This window comes from Condylura cristata, unplaced genomic scaffold (genome assembly GCF_000260355.1).
Source record: "Condylura cristata isolate star-nosed mole 26May11 unplaced genomic scaffold, ConCri1.0 scaffold00019, whole genome shotgun sequence".
NCBI lineage: Eukaryota > Metazoa > Chordata > Mammalia > Eulipotyphla > Talpidae > Condylura > Condylura cristata.
In genome coordinates, this window is record NW_004567120.1 from 213,277 (window position 1) to 233,509 (window position 20,233).

At 51.4% G+C, this 20,233-nt stretch overlaps 2 protein-coding genes across 3 annotated transcripts; one reads left to right on the plus strand and one right to left on the minus strand.

Annotated features, from left to right (window-relative positions):
- Window positions 1–3,794: 3,794 nt before the first annotated feature.
- On the minus strand, window positions 3,795–8,055 carry RGAG4 (retrotransposon gag domain containing 4). Of its 2 annotated transcripts, none has more exons than XM_012727288.1 (3): window positions 7,936–8,055; window positions 4,485–7,809; window positions 3,795–4,007 (listed from the first exon to the last, which is right to left on the minus strand). In XM_012727288.1, the coding sequence occupies exon 2, from the start codon at window positions 7,789–7,791 to the stop codon at window positions 6,049–6,051; it is 1,743 nt and encodes a 580-aa protein (XP_012582742.1). In that variant the 5' UTR covers window positions 7,792–7,809; window positions 7,936–8,055; the 3' UTR covers window positions 3,795–4,007; window positions 4,485–6,048. The 2 variants fall into 2 exon arrangements, with proteins under 2 accessions (XP_012582742.1, XP_012582741.1); XM_012727287.1 differs by having other exon boundaries at window positions 4,459–7,809.
- Window positions 8,056–8,233: 178 nt separating this feature from the next.
- On the plus strand, window positions 8,234–19,998 carry NHSL2 (NHS-like 2; the record flags this gene model as incomplete). The annotated part of the gene is made up of 7 exons (XM_004685872.2): window positions 8,234–8,390; window positions 11,278–11,405; window positions 11,746–11,941; window positions 13,779–13,910; window positions 15,066–17,396; window positions 18,662–18,794; window positions 19,609–19,998. Coding segments are annotated over 7 exons (3,399 nt in total), but the record flags the coding sequence as incomplete, so codon positions are not given.
- Between the last annotated feature and the right edge of the window lie 235 nt (window positions 19,999–20,233).

A 20,233-nucleotide genomic window follows, 5' to 3' on the forward strand; every position in this document is an offset into this window, starting at 1 on the left:
TGCCAGCTTTGGCCATCTTGCCTCGGGTTTGGTCATCAACCCCAGCTTACTCCAGGGTTTGGGTGGATGCAAAGGGCCCCACTTTCATAAGGAAGAAGGATTTCAACGTACCTGGGATTTGGCCTGAATCAAAAAGGAAGTTAGGATGGCATGAGCAGAGGAGACAACACGAGTGGGATAGTGACAGAGGTAGAGAGATAGAGATAGCCAATGCCAGAATCAGGTCCACAGTCCTGCTAACACAGAGAGCTATTGAGCAACAGGGCTAGGATACATGTGTTCAAAGAACATTACAGTCCTCCCCCAAGTATGCAGAAAGTGGATTGGTTAGAAGGGGGAGGAGCTGGGAGGCTGCTTCAGTCATCCAGGAAAAAGACAAAAAAGAGCTAAGCTGGGGGTGGAGGTGGTGTGGAAGTCTGGAACCTCTGAACACGCTCCAGCTCATCTCCACGGTGAATGGTGAGGAAGAGCTCAGACAAATGTTGGAGCACTTGCCTCCTCGGGTTTGGTTGTGCATGTGTCCTAGGAGGCGAGGCTTCCTCAGGCCAGAGTGCCATTGCCATGAGCTCACGTGTTAATACCTTCCCTTTTAGCCTCTTTCTCATAGCCCATAGCAAGAGCAGCATGAAAAGCACAGAACCCTATCTGGCACTCCTCTCCCAGAGGAGCTGCTGAGGTGAGGGCCCCCCTCCTCTCCAGACACACTCTAGAAGGGGAGAAGGGATGCAGGGGGCAGGTCAGAACCCGCCCTGCCACAAAGGAAGTACCCGCCCTACTAAGCCTTTCAGAGACTGCTTTCTCCCAAGTAGGTCCTGCTGTTACCAGGGCAACCAAGAACCCAGGGTTTTCTGTTTCTGTGTCTTTTGGGTCCCTGGGGAGAAATGGCCTGCGAGCTTTCCCTGGTTTGTGCAGGATGCAGGAACTGCTGGCTAGAGGTGGAGACTACCCCGGGGAAGGGGAGGAGGGGGAGATTGCTCCTCTTGTTGATTCCTAATCCTCCTCACATCCCTCCCCCCACAGAGGGCAAGGCCCTCTAAGCCGTTCTGATGTGAAAGGTAAAGGCCTGGGTTTTCATGGCCCTGATTTCTTGGGGCCAGACTTCTGCATACCCTTGTCAGGGAGCTACAGTCTAGCAGGTGTCCGAGAGAGCTGACCGTCACACATGCTGCAGGACTGCTGCTCAGCTATCACTTGGTCATGTGCTACATGCTAGAATGGAATCTCTAGGCTGGTTCCTGCTCAGGGGGCGCTATGGAAGGCTCGGACAAGGCTGCTTATTGAAACCACTTGGCATAGTTAGTCCTCAAGGCTCTTTTCTGCACAGGGGTGGACTGGACACTAGAACTACTTTGTGAGCTTTTTAGAAATGGAAACGAAACGTCTGGAGACTCTGAATCCATTAGTGTAGGTGCTGGTGGAGGAAGAGGTTAGGAGTTCTGGATGTCAAATTGCTGGGCTCACAGTCAAACTCTGCAAATGGAACAAGTGACCTCAAGCTGTCACTTTCATCTCTTACAGAATGAATGAGAGTAACAGTGGAGCCTCCTTCACAGATTTTTCTCTGCTTTCCTCCATCCCTGGAAACAGGGGTTTTGGGCCCTCGCCATCTTTGGCATCCTTCTACTGCCACCCCACCACCACTCTTTCCCTCTTCCATCTTATCCTTAATCCTGGCATACAAAATGGCCTTTGTGAGGTACAACATTGGTCACCTTCCCACTGGGCAGCCAGGACTCCGCGTGAAGTCCAGGAAACCCTGGGAGGCCCAGCATTTCTCACAGCTATGCAGATGCTGATTCATCTCAGCCCCCATCCACTCAAGTTCTCATTTGTTTTCCACAAATTTCTTCTAAGCCATGTCTTCCCCCTCAAGCTTCTGCAGCTAGTTTTCTGAATCTGATGGCAAGATCTCAAATGTGCCCTGAGTAAAGATAATTTCAGCACATCCTTCTAGGCCAAGGAGATTCAGGGGGCTCCTGATTCCATTTTGGAGAACACCGTGTAGTCCTCTGAGCTCCGTACTATCTGCTAGTGCCCCTGCAGGCCACCTTTCTATCTCCATCCAGGGGCCCACTTACTCACTCGAGCCATTCATATAGCAAGCTAAGGCTGAGATCCCACTGAGTGCCCAGTCGTGAGCAGGGCCTGGGTCAGCAGTGATCAGCCCCTACCTGTGCCTACCTATGATGGCATGAGAAATCCAAGGGTGCTGAAAACTTTATGTGACTTCCTGAAACAGAGCAGGGATACCAATGCTCATGAATATAGCCGTCGGCCCCACATCCCAGAAGGGCAAAGACCCACAACCCAGTCAGGCTGAGGCTGCGTGGGGGAGAGAATTTTGCTGCAAAGAGCAAGGTGTCTTAGAGTTGTGAGAATACTAGCTGGGGTGTCACAGAACCTCAAGTGCCCCCATGGACCTCTGAATCTCTGAGATTCAGGTCCCTCAGCTACAGGAGACACTTACCTCCCTGAGTTGTCATCGGAATGAAATGAGATGATGTTGGCATAAGTGCCAGATGCGGGTCAGAAACGAGCTGGGTTCCTCCCTCCTGCTCTCCCTCCCTTCCTTCCTCTTAGGAGCAATGCAATGTGCCTCTGAAACTGGGCTGGCTTTCTCCCTGGATTCCAGTAAGGTGGAAAGAGAACTGGCCGGACAGGACAAACTGGAAGACGAGTGGCTGGGAGGCAGAGAGATGAAGTGCCTCTGGGCTAATGGGTAGCTGCAGGGCTGTGAATGCCTCGGACCAATTGTCAACTTTGGGTCAGTGACTTCTAATGTCTGTTTTTGTCAGACAGGGTAGGGTTAATAAGAAAATGAATGTGCCGTGCCCAGCGTGGGACTTAGACCTAGGAGGAGTTCAATAAACTTTTCCCACCCACCATCCCAGGGGAACAAAAATACCAATTTATTACTGGTAAAGTTCAGCAAATCCCAGAATAGGATTCAGTTTTTTTCTGACCTTTGCAGTCATGGGGACCAATAAAGTCTTGCTGGGAGGGTTCTCCACATGGACTGCCTGTGGGATCTGTGTTTACTCAGCACCAGCTAGCTCTCTGGTATACCACAGCACCACCTAGTGCCAAAAAGTAGAAGAGCCCTCCCTTCAAAACCTCATTGAAGTGGGAGGGGGGGTCGGAGGGGGAGGTTGTTCCCATGGGGCAAGACTGTTAAATGATGACAGGGCCCCGCCACTTGTATTTTTATGTCCAAGCGGAATACTAATGCCTGATCTCTCTACTGCCCTCCTCACAACTTCTGCTACCCACCACTGCAGAGGATTCTGGGTAGGTCCCTTAAGTTCTGCTGGGCATGAGCTATAAAGCTTCAGACTAGAGCTCAGTCAGGCAAGGTGCCTGGGAAGTGCCCGGTGCCTACTGGATACCCCTCTCTCTGTTTGCTCAATAACCCACTGAGCACACTGAGACACAAGTCTGTACACACCCTTTGGATTTTTATTGAGGAAGCTTTAGCATAATGAATAATTCCGTATCTTCACAACACAGTAATGTGACAATAACACAGTAACAATAACACATTTATTCCGAACGGAACTCCTTCTGAGTCTCTGGGAATCCTTGGGCTGCCTTCAGACCCCTGCATGCATCCCCCCCCCCCCGTCCCCTTTCAACCCAAGAAAGCACCCAAAGCCCATAGTTCCATAGTTCCTCTTACAGCTCTTATCGGTGCTATATAACAACAAATATTGAAGATCTGGGAAAGGCGGGGAAGAGGGTCAAAGGGAAGTTCAAGGCCCCTTGCCACCTGAGGCCAGAAACCAGTTCACTGATTATTCGCTCTTTCCCCAGCTGAGGCTACTGAGGGCTCAGAATGAGAAGCACCATGGGAACAGGCAGGGCCTGTGCTGAGGGGTCCCTGGGAGGGGGAGTGCAAAGCACCTGTCCTTTATACCTCTCCAGCAGGGATGTAGACAGCAGAGCCAGAGTGTCATCCACGGCTGGAAATATTGTGGCTCCCCTTCCAGAACCGTCTCCTGAGGAAATAGCTGAAAAACAGACAAAGTTATCTTTACAGGGTTGTTTCCTCCAGCACTTGGTGGGTCTGGGGAAAAACCAGGCAATTTAAATGGCCAATAAATTAGGGGACTGCTCACATAAAGGATTCATTAGGCGTGACTGAATAGGTGTCAGCCATTTTAAATCCTGCTAACCAGGAATTTGCAGGATGAACTTAGCTTTGAAAAGAGGCAGCAAGAACACCCTAGAAAGAAAGGCAGCCAGTTGTTAATAATGCTTGCCTCTTTGATGTGGGATTCTGAATATTTCAGGTTTTCTTGTCCTTGTAGTTTTCTCTATTTTCCGAAGTATCTATAATAATTCTGTATTTCTTTTGTCTGGGTGGTGGGGGTCGGAGTCTTGGGTAGCAACAGGTTATAGGAACCTGACTCCACTGATCCCCAGACTGAGAAATGAGAGCTAGAAAAGGGGGCTCCTTACCTCCCACAGGTGAATAAAGACCTCACCAGAAGCCAAAAAAGGAGTGGGTTTCTCTTGCTTCCTCTTCCTCCAGTTCCTTCTTCTTGCCTCCAGGGTGAGACTCCTGAGGCTGGCCTGAGGTGGTATGCCACTCAGCGAGTCACAGAGGCTTGGTTTGCTGTTTTCATCCCTCTGGCCACAGACATTTTGGCTGCACTTACCCAGCTGCCAGGCACCATCCAGGAGACAATGTCAAGGGCAGTTCGGGACAGCAATGGACCTGGCTGGCATACTGTGGCCAGAGTGACACAGTATGTAGTTTTCACTATAAAAGCAGTGCTTTGGGGACCCAAGGCAAACAAGCAACAGATGTCTAGAAGAACACCAAGGTTTGTAACAGAGGGCCCAGGGGTTACTAGGAGACAGTCGCCCTCTCAAGCCTCAGCATCGAATCAAAGCCCAGTGCCAAGTCCCAGCTTGCCCCCACCCCTATGTGAGAGGCATGAGAACACACAGGTCACAAAGCTGCTGTGCGTAGTCTCTGGAGAGAACCTTCCTCTTCCTCCCTCTCTTCTCAGAACTAAAGAATCTTTCATGTTGAAGTTAAAGGACAGGTCTTAGGCTGGATCTCTCTTTGGTGATCTGGGAAAGGCCAATGCAGCCTCCTCTGGAATCCCAAAGATGGCAAATCTCCTGCAAAGACCTCTGGCTGGGGGCTACCATGCAAGGCCTGGCTGTGGGGAGACCACCATCCCCCAGGAAAGTGTCCCTCTTTGCATGGCCAAACTGAGTTGCTGCTGCTTATTCCTCTTCCTCCTCCCCACCCAACTTTGTGTTAGGCAGCATTTTTAAAAGGTGCAGAGTCTGTAACATTGGGTTCTGTCCACTGGGAAGGCCCTGGTGGAAGTGTGGTAGGACTGGGGGAGGGTCCCAGATTGGTAGTCTAGGGGCAGGTGGAACCAGCTGGCACAGTCGGTCGGGTACAAATCCCAGCCAGTTGTCCACTTGACATGCGGCTTTGCATACTCTCGCTGGGCTTAAAAGTACAGTCCTCTTCAGGGTGTGACTGGAAGCAAGTGGAGGCTTCCAGGCACATTTCTTGACACCAGTCCTGCTCTTCATCAGTTATATGTAGTAAATGGCCTCAGTGGCTTGAGAAGTTCTGTGTAGCCTGTCTTTTGCTCACTGGGGAAGATCAGTGAGGCATTGTATGAAGTCCTGGCAAGCCAGACAGAGGATTAAACCACAGAACACAGGGTGAATAAACTCAGGAGAGGTGGGGGTCAGGAACAACTAGAGGGGAACTACAATGGGGTGAGCAATTCATGTACAAGAACAGGCCTGGAAACTTGCTCTCTAGCCTGTGGCTGGACTGCAGGGTGCACGCCAAGGGGACAGCTAGTGCCCATCCCTCCTTTCCTTGGTCAGGCACATGTCACTTCCTGGTCGCGGCTGCAAGATGATCTGGAGTTCCACAGGTCTTCTTCAGGGTCCACAGGTCTGGGAGATCCTTAGGTCCTGGTCAGCAAATGGGGCAGGTATGGCAGCAAGAAGCAGGGGCAGGGGAAACAGCAGAAGGGTGTGTTTCAGGTGGCCACCTCGCCCCAGCACTCACACTCGAATGCGGCCCCGAGCAGCCCGGTGGCCCCCTTGTCTCGGAGTGAGGCGGAATAGCACCGGGGGCCGTCTTCGGATTTGGCGTTGCCCCAAGCGACCTGCACGGCGAATCAGTGGTGGTGAACTGTAGAATGGTGAATTGGTACCTGGAAGGCCCTCCAGAAGCGGGACTCGATTCTGGTTCCTCCGTCTGCTAGGCTGTACTATGGGAGGCGAAGCTTCCAGGAAATTTTCATGGTAGTAGCCAGTGGTCTGGGATGAAGCGTTGGCAAAGGTCGGAGGCATCTCCATTAGCTCCAAGTCATCATCTTGGGTCTCATCCTCCGACTCTTCCTCCGGTTCTGGCTCCTGCTCTGCCTCCTGCTCTGGCTCCTGGATCCCAAGTTCACTGACATTTCCCCCCTTAATCTTATTCTCATCTTCATCTTCACTGTTAACTGTCTCCACATCTACCTCTTCATCTTCATCATCTTCCTCCCGGGCTGCCTCCTCCTCCAAGCCTTTCTCCTCCTCCTCCTCCTCTTTCTGTTTCATCTCCCCCTTCTCCTTCCTCATCTCTTCCTCCTTTCTTCTCTCCTCCTCCTCCTTTTCCCTCATCTCTTGCTGAATTGCTCTCACTCGTCTCTGCTGGTCCTTCTGGGAAAGCCTGTGCCGATGCACCTCTTCATCTTCCTCCTCACTGTAGTACTCTAGTTCTTTGCTGACCTCTTCATTAGGGTCCTCAGCAAAAGGGAAGAAGATATTGCGAACCCCGGGGAGCGGCATTGGCTTGGGGACTCGCACTTTTCTCTCTATCTCTACACACTCGAGAATCAGCTCATCAAGATCGGCCATCTCAGTTGACCATAAAAGTTCCTTGCGGAAGAATTCTGACAGGCCTTTGAGGAACTGGTTTTGAAGGCGGCAGTCATCCCAAGACAAGAATTGGGCCAGAAACTGAAAAGCGTCGGCATAGCTGCCGAGGGTACAGTTTCCCTGCTTGAGCTTGCGGATGGCCGTTTTCGCCACACTTGGAGGAATGGGGCCACAGAATTCCTTACGGGTCTCATCTAGGAAGCGTGGGAAGTTGGCGTGCAGCGGGCTTCCTTCCTGGGTGACCGCGGTGGCCCAGTCCTTGGCTCTACCCGCGAAAAAGGAGATCAGAAAGGTCACCCGCTCAGCGCCCCCGGGGAAATGATCCTCGTGGTCGGCTATGAAAGTCTCCAGCCGCATCAGGAATTCAGCCAGGTACACGGGGTCGCCCGCAAAGGGTTCGATCTCAGGCCGCTGGAGCGGCGGCAGAAGGGGCGGCGCTGAGGGCAGATCCTTTACTGAGGGTGGGGGCAGTGTCGACGCGGGCGGGGGCAGTGTCGACGTGGGCGGGAGGGACAGCGGGGGCGGGTGGAGGGGCCCGGCCGAGGTGCCACAGTCCTGGATCACGCTCATCCGCAGTTCGTCCGAGGCGCGCTCGGGCTCTGGGCGCGGGGGAGGCCAGCACGTGAGGGGCACCTCTCCCTCCGGAGCGGCGTCGATCTGGCTGAGCGGGAACTCGAGGTTCTCCTCGGTCAGCACAGGCACCACCGGCACTGGCCAGCGGATGTAGCTTGAGACATTGCCCCGCAGGGAATTCACCTCGGCCAAGGCTCTTCCGAGCTGCAGGCCCAAATTGGCATTCTCCCCGCGAAGGGCATTTAATTCTTCTCTCAAAGCGACATTCGCCATGCGGAGGCTATTGAGATTTCCCGCCGGCTCGGACATCTGGATTGACTCGGGGACCTGGGGTCAAAGGGTAGGGTTGGAGGGGTAGGAGGAGCGCGGGGGGGGGGGGTTCTTAGCAGGAGGCCGACCCGCGGGGGGGGGGGGGGCACCGCGGAACCCGCGGCTCGGCACCCAGCGCGTTACCTCGTCCCAGGGATCAGAGGCGGTGGCAGGCAGGTGGCGCCTGGCGCAGGACGCGGGAGGCGCGGCGATCGTTGGGGCAGGCAGGCGCGGGTGACGGCGGGCAGAGCGGAAAGTAGCACACCGTGGCGGGATCTGTCGAGGAAAAATCTTGCGGCGCTGGAGCCCCCCGGCTTTTAAGCGCAGCCTTACCCCGCCCCCGGCAGAGGCGGGTCTTCGAGAACCGCGGGCGCCCATTGGCCGTCACGCGCCGCTCCCCCCTCCTCTCTACTGCGCCTCTCACTGACTCTCTCCTTCCCTAGCTGCAGCTAACTCGGGTCGGGAAAATGCGACAGCGACTGCCCACTCGAGGTCGTCATGGCGACAGCCAGTGAACGTGTTCCTCTCCCCGGGCAGGCCCCCGAGTGTAGAGGAGCTGCTTCGCGAAGCGCAGCTCAATCTCCAGAGCCAGTTGCAAGGTACTGAGAGGGAGGGGGGCTGCGGCCGGAGCCCACAGGCGAGCTGTGCAGCAGCTGGAGGGAGGCATAAAAAAAAGACCACAGGCAGGGGCCAGCGATAGAAAAAGAGAATGGTTTCAAACCCAGTCAACCAACAAATCACACATCTCCCACCGTTTCTTTTACCTAGGCTGTATTTTTATGACTTTGCCCACTTCCAACCCCCACAACTCCCCGCCCCCCAACACCTTTCCAGTTCAGTAGTCCAGGGTGAAAAAGGCCAGAGGCTGAGGCAGGCCATTCACAGAAAGAAGTGGATGCAAGATTCCCACAACGTGAGCCCACATATCCCCACACCTTCTCTTGCCACATCACCCATGCCTTGGGATCCCTGAAGACAAAGGGATCTTCTGGCCTTCACTCACCCCGCTCTTCAGTAACCTTGTTCACATGACACCCGCGTAGTTACTGCCTCACCATGTAAGCCCAGTGGGGCACCCAGAGCTCACCTCATCCTCAGCTCCCCAGCCAGCATCTTTGGAGTGTACTGATGAGCACATGGTATGCAAAGCTAACTCCAGACAACCAGGACAACAGCCCAGTCATAGTGCCCGGGCAGGTAGCCTACATGCACCAGGCAGAGTGAGAATATCCAAACTCTAAGATCAGACTGAATTAAAATCTAATTCAAATCGTACCTAACTAGCTGTGTGCCATTATGCGGATCACCTGACCTCTCTGAACTTCAGATTAATCAGTCATCTTTAAAACGGGGGTTCCAATTCTCCTCATGGCATGAGAATTAAACATAGATGTATGTAAAACACTTTGCAAGAATGTCTTGCAGATGGGAAGACCCTGACAAGATGCAACAGTCAACTCCCAGCACATGCTTTTTGGAACACAGTATTAAAGTTACATATATATATATTACATTAAATGTGGTACCTATTAAGACCTTACAATATGAAAAAAGTACACATTGATTGGAGGGATGTACCCCATGTATGTGGCCAAAGGGTTAAAACCTAGTGCTATGACAGAAGCCAGCAGGGTACTGTGGACATCTGGGTAGAGGTTATAAGAGGCACTCATATCAGAATTCACTGAACTGTGCACTTTACTGTGGGTAAGTTATAGCTCAGTAAATTAGTACAAATAAAACCTCAGTGCCAGTCACATGTTCTTTATCCTGTCCAGGCCCTTGCTATTCCATCCAGGCCTATATTTCCTAGAAACTCTTCTTCCCTCTTCCCCACTCCGATCCTTACACTTTCTTCAAAGTTCTGTTCTTGCCTCATGTAAAAATACCTTTAACAGTAGTTCTGCATTAGCACGGTTGCCTCTGCAATCACTCGTCCAAAGTGCCTTGTACCATCGATTTCAGGAGGACAAGTTCTGCACTGCTTTCCCTTTCACTGCTCATCCATTTACTCAGGACAAGTTCTGCTCTGCTTTCCCTTTCACTGCTCATCCATTTACACAGGACAAATTTTGCTCTGCTTTCCCTTTCACTGCACATCCCTTTACTCAACCGCTGGTCTTGAGGATACATTGTGTCTACTTAACCAGACTGATCTTCTCAACATCAAGAATCCTACTTCTTCCTACCCTTGGGTTTCCAGAAGCACCTGACACCAGGTAGGGTTCCCAAGAGGTGTGCTCAGTAGGCATTTGTTGAGTGAATGTAAAATGTGAAAAGAAGTCCTTATCAGCTTTCACTTATCCTCACCAACAAAGGTGAACACTTCAGGAGAATAGAAAATTGCATATGGTCACCCATAACTCATACTTCCTGCCAAGGCCATCATGAGCTTTGTGTTAAGATAGGAGAGGAGCTAGCACATGGGTGGTGGGGGGGGGGAGAGAGAGAGCAGGGCCAAGTTGCTCTTTGTTGTCACATGGGCAGAATTAGGACCAGTGGTGGAAGCCTAGAGGAAAGCATATTTCACCTCGAGATTAGAAAGCACCTCCCCTCCATCCCCAACAGCCTCACTGTCCTCAGATGGAATGAGCTGCTGCCTTAGGAGAAAGATTGCTCCCCTCCCCTGCAGGTGTCTGCAGAGGCTAGAAAATCACCTGGAAGGGCTGCTGAGGAGGACATCTAAGCACAGGATGGGATATCAAACCAGAGAGACTTTGGGGCCCCTACTAACTCCAATCTGTAATGATTCTTAAAGTCTGTTCAAATGGGCATAGAGCCCTGCCTGTTGGCTCTCTACTCTCACTCCTTCATCTGCTCATCGAATTCATCACTTAAATGAAACTCATTCAAATCTTATGCCTCCAACTTACTCCCTGATGACACCCTCGAACTTCTCCTTCCTCTGTGCCACCACGTGTACCACCACCTCCGCCTTCCTGCTCCTCCACCTTAGCCCCCCGAACCTGACACCATCCATAGTGGGACTAAGGTGCAGAGAACTGGGTCCTCAAAGGCTCGAGGAAAAGTTCTTGCCACCCAAGAGAACACTCCAGATTGGACTTCCCAACGCAAATTTCTTCATGCTCCACACAGGTCATTTCCCTGGTAGGGCTGCAGAAGACGTGAAGAGCAGCAGGGCTTCAAGGAGAGGACCTTGCAGAATAAAGTAGCAAAAGGCATCTGCATCCCGAGCCTCTTCTCCGAGTCGAGCACTTCAGGTGGGGCCATGGAGACCAGGGCTTGGTCCCAGAAGCAGCACAGCTGGAATTTGTTGACTCAAAATGTTCTCCTCCGCCCTCCTAGTCCCGAAAAGTAGGCATTTTTCCATTTCTGAATCCAGAGGTCCAGACCCCGGGAAATATCCTAAAGGAACAATGCAAGTCAGGCCTGGCAGCTAGAGTAGGGCCCTGCTTCACAGTCCTTTGTCAGCCTGGCGTTTGGCCGTGGCTCCCTAGAGTGTGTATCCACTGTGCTATTTTTCAGAAGAATATGAGGAACAGTACTCGGAGGCCAGACTTCTGGGGCAGACCTTCCGCTCTGCTGATGAGGCCCCTGAGCCCACCCCCAGCCCAAGGCCCCAGTCTGCCAGGCGCCTGGAGTTTGTGTTGATGGTGAGTTGCCTCTTCCCCCACCTGGGAGAGCCAGCATACAGAGCCAGCTCGCCCCACGCCCATGGACAGGGGATCTGGAGCTGCTCACTTTACCCACCGGAAGCTGCTGCTCACCTCTGCTCACCAGCAGAGCTACCGAGGCCCTGTCGAGAAGGCCCAGCACAGCAGGTTTTGGGTCTGGCAGTCTATTCCTGCTTTCCTGCCTCCTGGCGAAGCCTCAAATCACCCTACTTAGACAGCCAGCCTTCGGGCACAGCCAGCCTTCGGGCACAGCCAGCCTTTGGGCACAGCTCATCTCTAGTTGGGAGCACACCCTTCCCATCACCTTCTTTCCCAACAGCCTACAAAGCGGCAGCTGAGCGAAGATGAGACTACTACCCAGGGGGTGAGGGCCCCCGAGGCCTCCCTGAGCCTGCACATCACTGTCGACAAGCAAGCTGCCTGGAATAGCCCCTTCCCTCTTCCCATCCTAGAGGAGAAGCGATGGCTTCAGCCTTGCTCCACGCACTCTGACATTGTGCCCATCAACATCTCTGGTAGAGTTGCTTAGCATCACCTCTGTCTGCTTCCCTCCAAGCCAACTACAGACCATCCTCTCCAAACGCACTGGGTGCCGAGGGAGGGAGCAAGACTTTCTCTGCTGCTGACTTGCCCTGCACTGTCAAGGTCACAGCTCTTACCAGGGAACAGAGACACACAGAGGAGGGGGTTCTGGCTGTTCTTTCACTCCCTACAGGCACTGTACTAGCAGACTATTTGATAGCAAGCAAAATTTTCTTCACAGGAAATTTTAAAATTTTATCAACTCATGTGCTCTTGGGAGCATCTGTGGAAACAAAGTTTATGAGTTCAGTTTGGTCTGGGAAAGCAAAACTTCTTGTTCCACAATCTGGGTTTGGAGCCAGAGGGAAAGTGTGGGTGCAGGGGACTAGTGGTAAATAGTAGGGGTGGGGCTCATACCCAGAGCACTTACCGAGGGCTCTGTGCACTTTAAGTAGACACCCATCTTCTAGTGGGGCAGATCCTGCCCACTTGGAGAACCAGTTTTAAGAAGGGAAGGGACAGAAAGGGACCAAGGTGAAAAAGACCAAAGCAGGTTAGTGGCAACCTTGAAAGTAGGGTGAATAATGCATGTAACTCAGCTGGCTGTGATTTTGGGGACATGTGGCCCCTAGACCACCTTCATTCTTAATTCCTGCTCCATGTTTCATGGGCTAGAAGTGGCAGAAGTTTTAGAAGGAGATAGGGTCATAACCTAATGGAATAAAAACCTCTTGGCCCTGAGGGACCAGAGTCACCCTGGGAGCCAGCACAGGCCAATGGTGTGCTGGGAAAAGTTGGTGAAAATGAAGGCATTTCTGGCCACCTGTGGTGATGGTCCCTAGATATCAGGTCATCTGGCACCACTGGTGTCACCTCAGGAAGCCAGAGGTGTGCTAGAGAGATGTACCAAGAGGAGTGAGGGCTAAGAGGAGAGACTTGCAAAGGGAAGGTGGGCACTCTTTCTAAACTTCTCTCTTACTCTCAATGAGGCTGGCCCTGACTTTCACCCATAGAGTCACTTTCTGGAGTAGGGGTTGAGTGGGGTCATACGCATTGGCGCTAAGGCTGTGGTGGTGGTGGGGGGGGTTGTTGAGAGACTATCTTACTGCTGAATGAGAGACATAGCTCACCCTAACTGTACTGCCTCATGCCACCTCTGCCCCCACAATTTTGCTGGAGCCAAGAAAAATCTGGAGCTTTAAGATAAATAAATCTCAGTCACTGTGCAGTGGTGGATTTTGATGAAATGAGACCAGATGGCTGGAGGACAGACTCTCAGGCTGCTCCCTGGGTGGTGGAGATCTGGGGATGGGGCAGCCTCATGGAAACACTGTCCCCACAGATTCATACAAAGGTTTTCTTAGAAAAAAAATTACCATCAAGCAACATCTTGTCTCAACCCGTCTCCCTACACCAGTGGTTCTTACCCCTGGCTATCCTCTAAATTATCACCTGAGGAATTTGTGGAAATGCTTATACTGGGACCATAATTCCAGAGATTGCAATGTTCTGGGGCGGAGGTGAGTCCAAATATTGGAGTTTTAAAATCATCCAGTTTATTCTACATGTAGCCAGGGTTGAAGACCACAGCTCTCCACCACTGGAGGCCCGCAGTTGCCCTAGGTATGGCATATGAGATCCAGCATGTGTGCCTTGCGGCTGTGGGTCCTGGAGCCAAGTTGGGAGGGATGGGGAAGAGGGGCCACCTGCCTGGATGCTATTCATGCTCATTGCTACTGCCATCATCCCTTCCCTCCACCTCAGGACAGTCTCCACTGCACTATAAACAGGAACCGGCATACACCCAAGTGTCTTTATTTTTGGCTACAGGACAGCAGTTTGATAAACATGCAAGTTTGCGACACTCGTTGTTTAACACAGAGACAGCCGTGAACCCCAAGTCCACCCTGAGGCGGAGGCGGACCATTATTGGATTCTCTAACTTTTCCCAGCGAGACTCAGGTGACCCCAACCACAGCTGATCCCCCAGACCCTTCCCCTTGCTCGCTGCCACCAATCTTGCCACCCTGGTGGCATTGTGATGATGGGAGAACAGGAATAATTTGGGGGTTGGGGTGGGGGAGACTTTGGAAAGCCTGAAAAAAAAAAAACTGTGGTAATTGAGGATAACCAATGTCCTTTTGCCAAGATTAGCAACTGATTAACCAGGTCCTCCAGGCTAACAAATTTGTTATTGTTTCCTGGTATAAATGGAATATAATTTTAGATATCAAATTGAAGTAAAGAAGGCACCATCTTCGCAGAATCATTGCTGTTAAATGAATGCCATCCAAAGGGCACAGAGAAAAGTGGATGTAAATCTGGGCCTCCCTGTTTACCAACTGTGAGACCTTGTATAAGTTATAACCTCCTGGAGCCTCAGTTTCTTCATCTGTACAGTGGGGGAAATGACAGCCAGCTGGGGTTGTGAGGATTAGTTATTGCATGTAATTTTCCTACCATGTTCCTGGTAGTAGGTGTTCAACAAAGGGTGACTTACTTTAAATTACTACAGCAGTTATATTAATGGAAGCAGTGATAATAATAGTAGATGATGTGATGGTAATAACTTTTCGTTTAAGAAAGTCGCTGGGGACTTTTAACAGCTAGACCATTCCTGCACATCTGTGGGTTATCTGAATCTCTGATGTCTCAAAGTTTAAAAGTGACAGGTGCCACAAACACAACCAGACCCTGAGCTCTCCACCTATGGCTTATTCCAGGTCCCTTACTGGGCTGATGGTCACACAGTGCTGTCTTTTATCTTTTTGTAAACCATTTCCCTCACCTCAGGAGAAGTGAATGCTGAGGTTTGTGATGGTGTCCTGAGGCTGGGATGAAAGCGTAGTAGGAGAACCCCAAGGTAGTTCCATATACCACATTAGCTCTAAAAAGTGGAGTCTTTGGCAGCCATCTGGACAATTCAAGGGTGCCCTGTGACTCACTTTGTAGTGATGAGCAAGGACCCAACTTCCCCAGCAGTCTCATCTACATGGAAAGGAAGAAAACAGGGATTTTCACCAATGCTTCTTGGCAAAGACTTGGTGTTCCTGTCTCAAGATTGCTGCTGCAAGATTACTGGCTGCACCACTAATGCTCTGTGTTTGCCTCCACCAGGTCACAACAACAGCCCAGGAGGCAGCGTGGCCTGCCCTGCCACCTCAGACCTCAGGCCTAGTCGCTCAGTTCCAGAAGGTGTTCATGGGAGAGTTGCAGTCGGTCAGGAAGCTCGGTTCCCAAATCTCACTTCGCCAGCACTGAGAAATCCTTGTCGTGACTCGGAAGAGCTTCAGCAGGCACGCAGCAGCACAAACCCTCCTGGCATGGAAAGCATGGCAATGGTATACAGCGTCCCTGCTTCTTGCAATGGACCCACAGAATCGACATTCTCCACTTCCTGGAAGGGAGACGCTTTTACTTACATGACTCCAAGTGCCACCAGCCAGAGCCATCAAGCCAACGAACACGGGAAAAATCCTTCCTCTGGGAATTCTTGGGTCTCTTTGCACACGCTGCCACCTCTGCTTCCAAAGGAGACAGGGACCCTCTTTGTCACTCGTGACAACCCAGCAGGATGCAGCGGGTTAACTGGCCACAGTGAGCGACCTCCTCTGCAAAGGCAAGTATCGGAACGCCCGTCCAAGATAGGCCTTCTGACCAGCGGTGCCTCGCGGCTGGAGACCGGCCCGGGTGGGGCCGGCCGGTTCCGGGAGCGGTCATTGTCTGTGCCCACAGACTCGGGCACTGCAGATGTGGATTATGATGAGGAGCAGAAGGCCAGTGAGGCCTGTGCCCTGCCATATGCCAGCGCAAGCTCTGAGGGCAGTAACAGTGCCGACAACATAGCCTCCCTCACTGCCCCTCAGGAGGCCCGGCACAGAAGGCAGAGGTCCAAGAGTATCTCACTCAAGAAGGCCAAAAAGAAGCCTTGCCCACCAGCACGCAGTGTCTCACTGGTCAAAGATGAGCCAGCCCTCTTGCCAGAAGATGGGGCAGCTCTCGCCAAGGACCAGAGGCCCAGAAGCCTCTGCCTCTCCTTGGAACACCAAGGACACCACACGCCCCACCCAGATGCTCAGGGTCACCCAGCTGCGCCAACCTTCAAAGATCCAGAAGTTACACAGTTCTCCCACCACTGGTATCTCACAGACTGGAAGTCTGGTGACACCTACCAATCCTTGTCCAGCTCCAGCACTGCCACTGGCACCACAGTCATTGAATGTGCCCAAGTTCAGGGCAGCTCAGAATCCCTTGCCTCCCCTTCCACCTCCAGGGCCACTACCCCTTCCCAGCTCTCCATTGAGGTAGAGGCCAGGGAAGTATCCTCCCCGGGAAGGCCCACTGGGCTGATGTCACCTTCCAGTGGCTACTCCAGCCAGTCAGAGACACCAACACCCACCGTTTCCATGTCCCTGACCCTGGGCCACTTGCTCCCGCTAAGCAGCAGTGTCCGCGTGCGTCCAGTGGTACCAGAGAGGAAGTCATCACTACCGCCAACATCACCAATGGAGAAAATCTCCAAGTCGCGGCTATCATTTGACATACCACTGACCTCCTCAACCAACCTGGATCTGTCTGGGATGAGCATCTCCATCCGAAGCAAAGCCAAGGTCAGCCGGCATCACTCAGAGACAAATTTTGGGGCCAAACTGGCCCAGAAAACTAACCCCAACCAACCAATCATGCCCATGGTTACTCAGTCTGACCTGCGTTCTGTGCGCCTGAGGTCGGTCAGCAAGTCTGAACAGGAAGATGACATCGAGAGCCCTGACTACCCTGAGGAACCTGGAGCAGAAGTCTTCCCCCTGCCTGAGAGAAAGACAAAACCTCCCATAGCAGAGAAGCCCCTGCTGGCCCGGCGTCCTTCAAGCTTGGTCCACAAGCCACCAGCTGTCCCTGAAGAGCACCCACTGTCTTCGCCTCCCTTAGCTATGACTCCCAAGAACGCAGTTCAACACATGAGGCCACTCCCTCAAGACATCTACACGGTGGTGCGGAAACCAAAGTCCCCCGGCACACCTGAGGGCAGAAGCCCCGGGGAGTCAACAGCATCCTCATCTCTTGTCTTCACACCTTTTGCCAATTCCTCCAGTGCTTTGTTCGCAGGAATGCAGCAGCCTCCCCAGGGAGGTTTGGAGGATGAGAGCCCCAAGGGGAGAGGCCTGCCTGAAAGAATTAATCTCCAGAGCCAGGACGAAGCTGAGAAAAAAAAAGGCAAGATTCCACCTCCTGTGCCAAAAAAGCCCAGCGTGCTGTACCTGCCTCTTTCCTCATCCCCAGCTCAAGTGGAGGCCTTTGTGGTCGAGCCAAGGCTGCCTGTCAGCCCCATTGTCACTTTGAAGGAAGATGCTAAGTGTCCCCCCACTGGTGACAAACTGCTATCCCCTGGCGCGAGGACGACAACTTCAACACTGCAGACTTATGGAGAAAGGGATGTGAGCCCTGTGGGTTAGTAAGTTGTTTGTTGGCTTTTTCTTTCAGTCACATAAGAGAAGAATATGAAAATGGAGTGCCAGAGACAGAAGCAAATGTCCCCCAGTAATTATCATGCTCCAGGATGACCAAGTCATTGTGGGGGGGGGGGGTGGCACTTCTTTAGGGTTTGTTTTACTCTAAATACATCTCACACACATCTCCAAGGCCCAGCTTGGGTCAATCTACCCTGGCCATCCCCAAGCTGGGATAGTGAAATCAAACCAGGTGCTGGCACCCTAGCACCTTCGGAACCAATCTGCCTAGTCAAGACACATGTGCCCTGGGAACTCTCTCTCCACCTCCGAGTATGGCACTTTCCACTGGCAGAGCTGGAAGGTTGGCTCTTCCCAGACTCATAATAGGCTAGATGGTGTTTCCTGTTTTTTGTTTTTATTTTGTTTGGGGGGGGGGTGTTAGGCTGTCTTTTTTGTTTGTTTGTTTTAATGTGCTCAAATACACTTTAACCATTTGTAAGTGTACAGTTCAGTAGTGTTAAGTACATTCACAACACTGTTCAACCATCACCACTATCCATCTTCAGAACTCTCTTCATCTAGCAAATCCCAAGTCTGTACCTATTAAACAATGACTCCCCATCACCCACCCCCAGACCCTGGCAACTATCATTCAACTTTCTGTATCTATGAATCTGACTCCTCTAGGGACTTCCTATAAGTGGAATCATATGGTATTTGTCACTTGTGACTGGTTTAGTCACAAGTTTAGAGGATACTTAATATAATGTCCTCAAGGTTCATCCATGTTTATCCTTTTTTGAACACTTAACACCATACATCAAAGCCTTATGATTTTCCTTGAGCAGATTTAGACTTTCAATGTAAATTAAATCCTTGTGATTACAAATGGCAAACGAATCAAAACCACAAGAGATTTTACAATGTGCTGCCTCAGTTCCCATAGTTCCCTCTCGTGTACTGGTTGAGTCATTGCTTTAGGTGGCTTTCAGCTTGATTTTTCATAATGATGCACTGAAAACAAGAGAATGCTCAGGTGATGTGTTGTAATGGGTAAACACAAGAGAATTGGACTAGGCCGATCATCACCGCTCATCCCTCCCTGGCCACTGGCCTCTGAAGACCATGTTCCTCTGTACAATGGACACACTTAGAGTCCCTGCCCTCCCAGAGTCACTCTGAACATCAAATGAAATACACATAAGAATGTGCTTTGTCCTACCTGTCTTAGTCAAAATAATTCCCTCTGGTTCTTATGCCTAGGAAATTCTATGGAACCCAGCACTGAAGAAAAAAGTTTAATCAGTGATAAAACAGCCGAATGGATTGCAGAAGATGATGATGATGTGTTTGTGGCTTCACGCACAACTGAAGATTTATTTACCGTGATACACAGGTCTGGACCAATTTCCCTAATTCCTACTGTAAGCGTCTTTCCTTTCCATACCAAACAAAACCTGCTACCTCTAAGTGGCCATTAGAAATGAAGCCGGAAATGAAGTTCAGTTACCCACAGATGTGAGCGTAGTCCAGGGCCTCACATCTCCAATTCACTGACGTCTCTGGGTGATATGGAGAAGGGGTGGAAAGGGAGGACCAGGTGCTTGAGAGAGAGGCCCCTCCGTCTCCTAGCAACTGGGAGGTCTATTGTGGCTCCATCTGTTCTCTCACAGTTCTGTCTGCAGTCAGAGACATTTAACCCTTTGCAGAATTCCTTGTAGCCAAAAATCTTATCAGGAAGTAAGACAGAGTGTCAAACTAGGAAATAGGTAAATGGGGACCCAATTATTGGTCAGGGCCACAAAATAGGGGTTCAGTGACCAGAAAACTGGAATGATCCCAGTTATTGGAGCTGGAACACCAGTTCAGAGCAGGATCAGCTCCCAGGCCATAGTGATTAGAGTCACTGAGCTACTAGCCTTGATTCCAGTAACTCTTCCTTGCTCCCAGAACCTGGGCAGAACTGAACCCACAGGCCCAGGTCAACTCACTCCAGCTGGGGGCATTGAAAGGTGTGTAGGTACGGGGAAGTACAGGGAGCCAAACCAGGGACGCTGAGGCCTTAGTGAGAGAAAGCTGGCGAGTATGACCGCTTGAGAAGCTGCCATGTGAAAGTTCTCAGATCACGTACCTGGCCTTCATGAAGGGATGGAAGCCATAGTAGATATCTGCCCCACAAGTTTGCTCAAAGTAAACTTTCTCTCATTTAGGTCCAAAAGAAAGCTGCTGGGCTGGAAGGAGCCCAGCGAGGCCTTTGGCAGTGGCAGACCAAGCTCCCACTCACCGATAAGGAGCACAGCGGATTCTCCCATCAGTGAGTCAGCTACCTCTTCAGGGTCAGGCAGCAATGCCAACTTAGATGCTGGCAGAAATGATGATTTCAAGGCCTTGTTGCAGAAGAAGGGAAGCAAGACAACTCCAAGGTCCCGCCCCTCAGCAGCCGAACTGCTGAAGACCACTAACCCACTGGCTCGGAGAATTATTGCACAATTTTCAAAAGACTATGAAACCACCGATAATCCCAGCACCTAAACCTTCGTGGGCTCAGCAAGCAGGGTTTATTTACTAAAGTTGAGTAGAGAATGGGAAAGAGAAAGGGTTTTTTAAAGGAACCATGGAAATAACACAGGAGGCTGCATTTCTTTCACATTAAACTCACTCTGGGCAGCAGAAGAGAGGCCACTTCAAGTAGAATGAAAATCATCAGGCACCTCAGCCATCTTCAGATATTTTACGTTTTCATACTTAATAATCTTGCCATTACTGACTACCAGTTTTCTCCTGGTTCCTGCCCCTTGTCCCCCGGCCACCCAGGTCTGCACTTAGAAGCAATTC

Coding starts and splice junctions, on each gene's coding strand:
- RGAG4 (XM_012727288.1), bottom strand. CDS start 7,791: ATGTCCGAGCCGGCGGGAAATCTCAATAGCCTCCGCATGGCGAATGTC.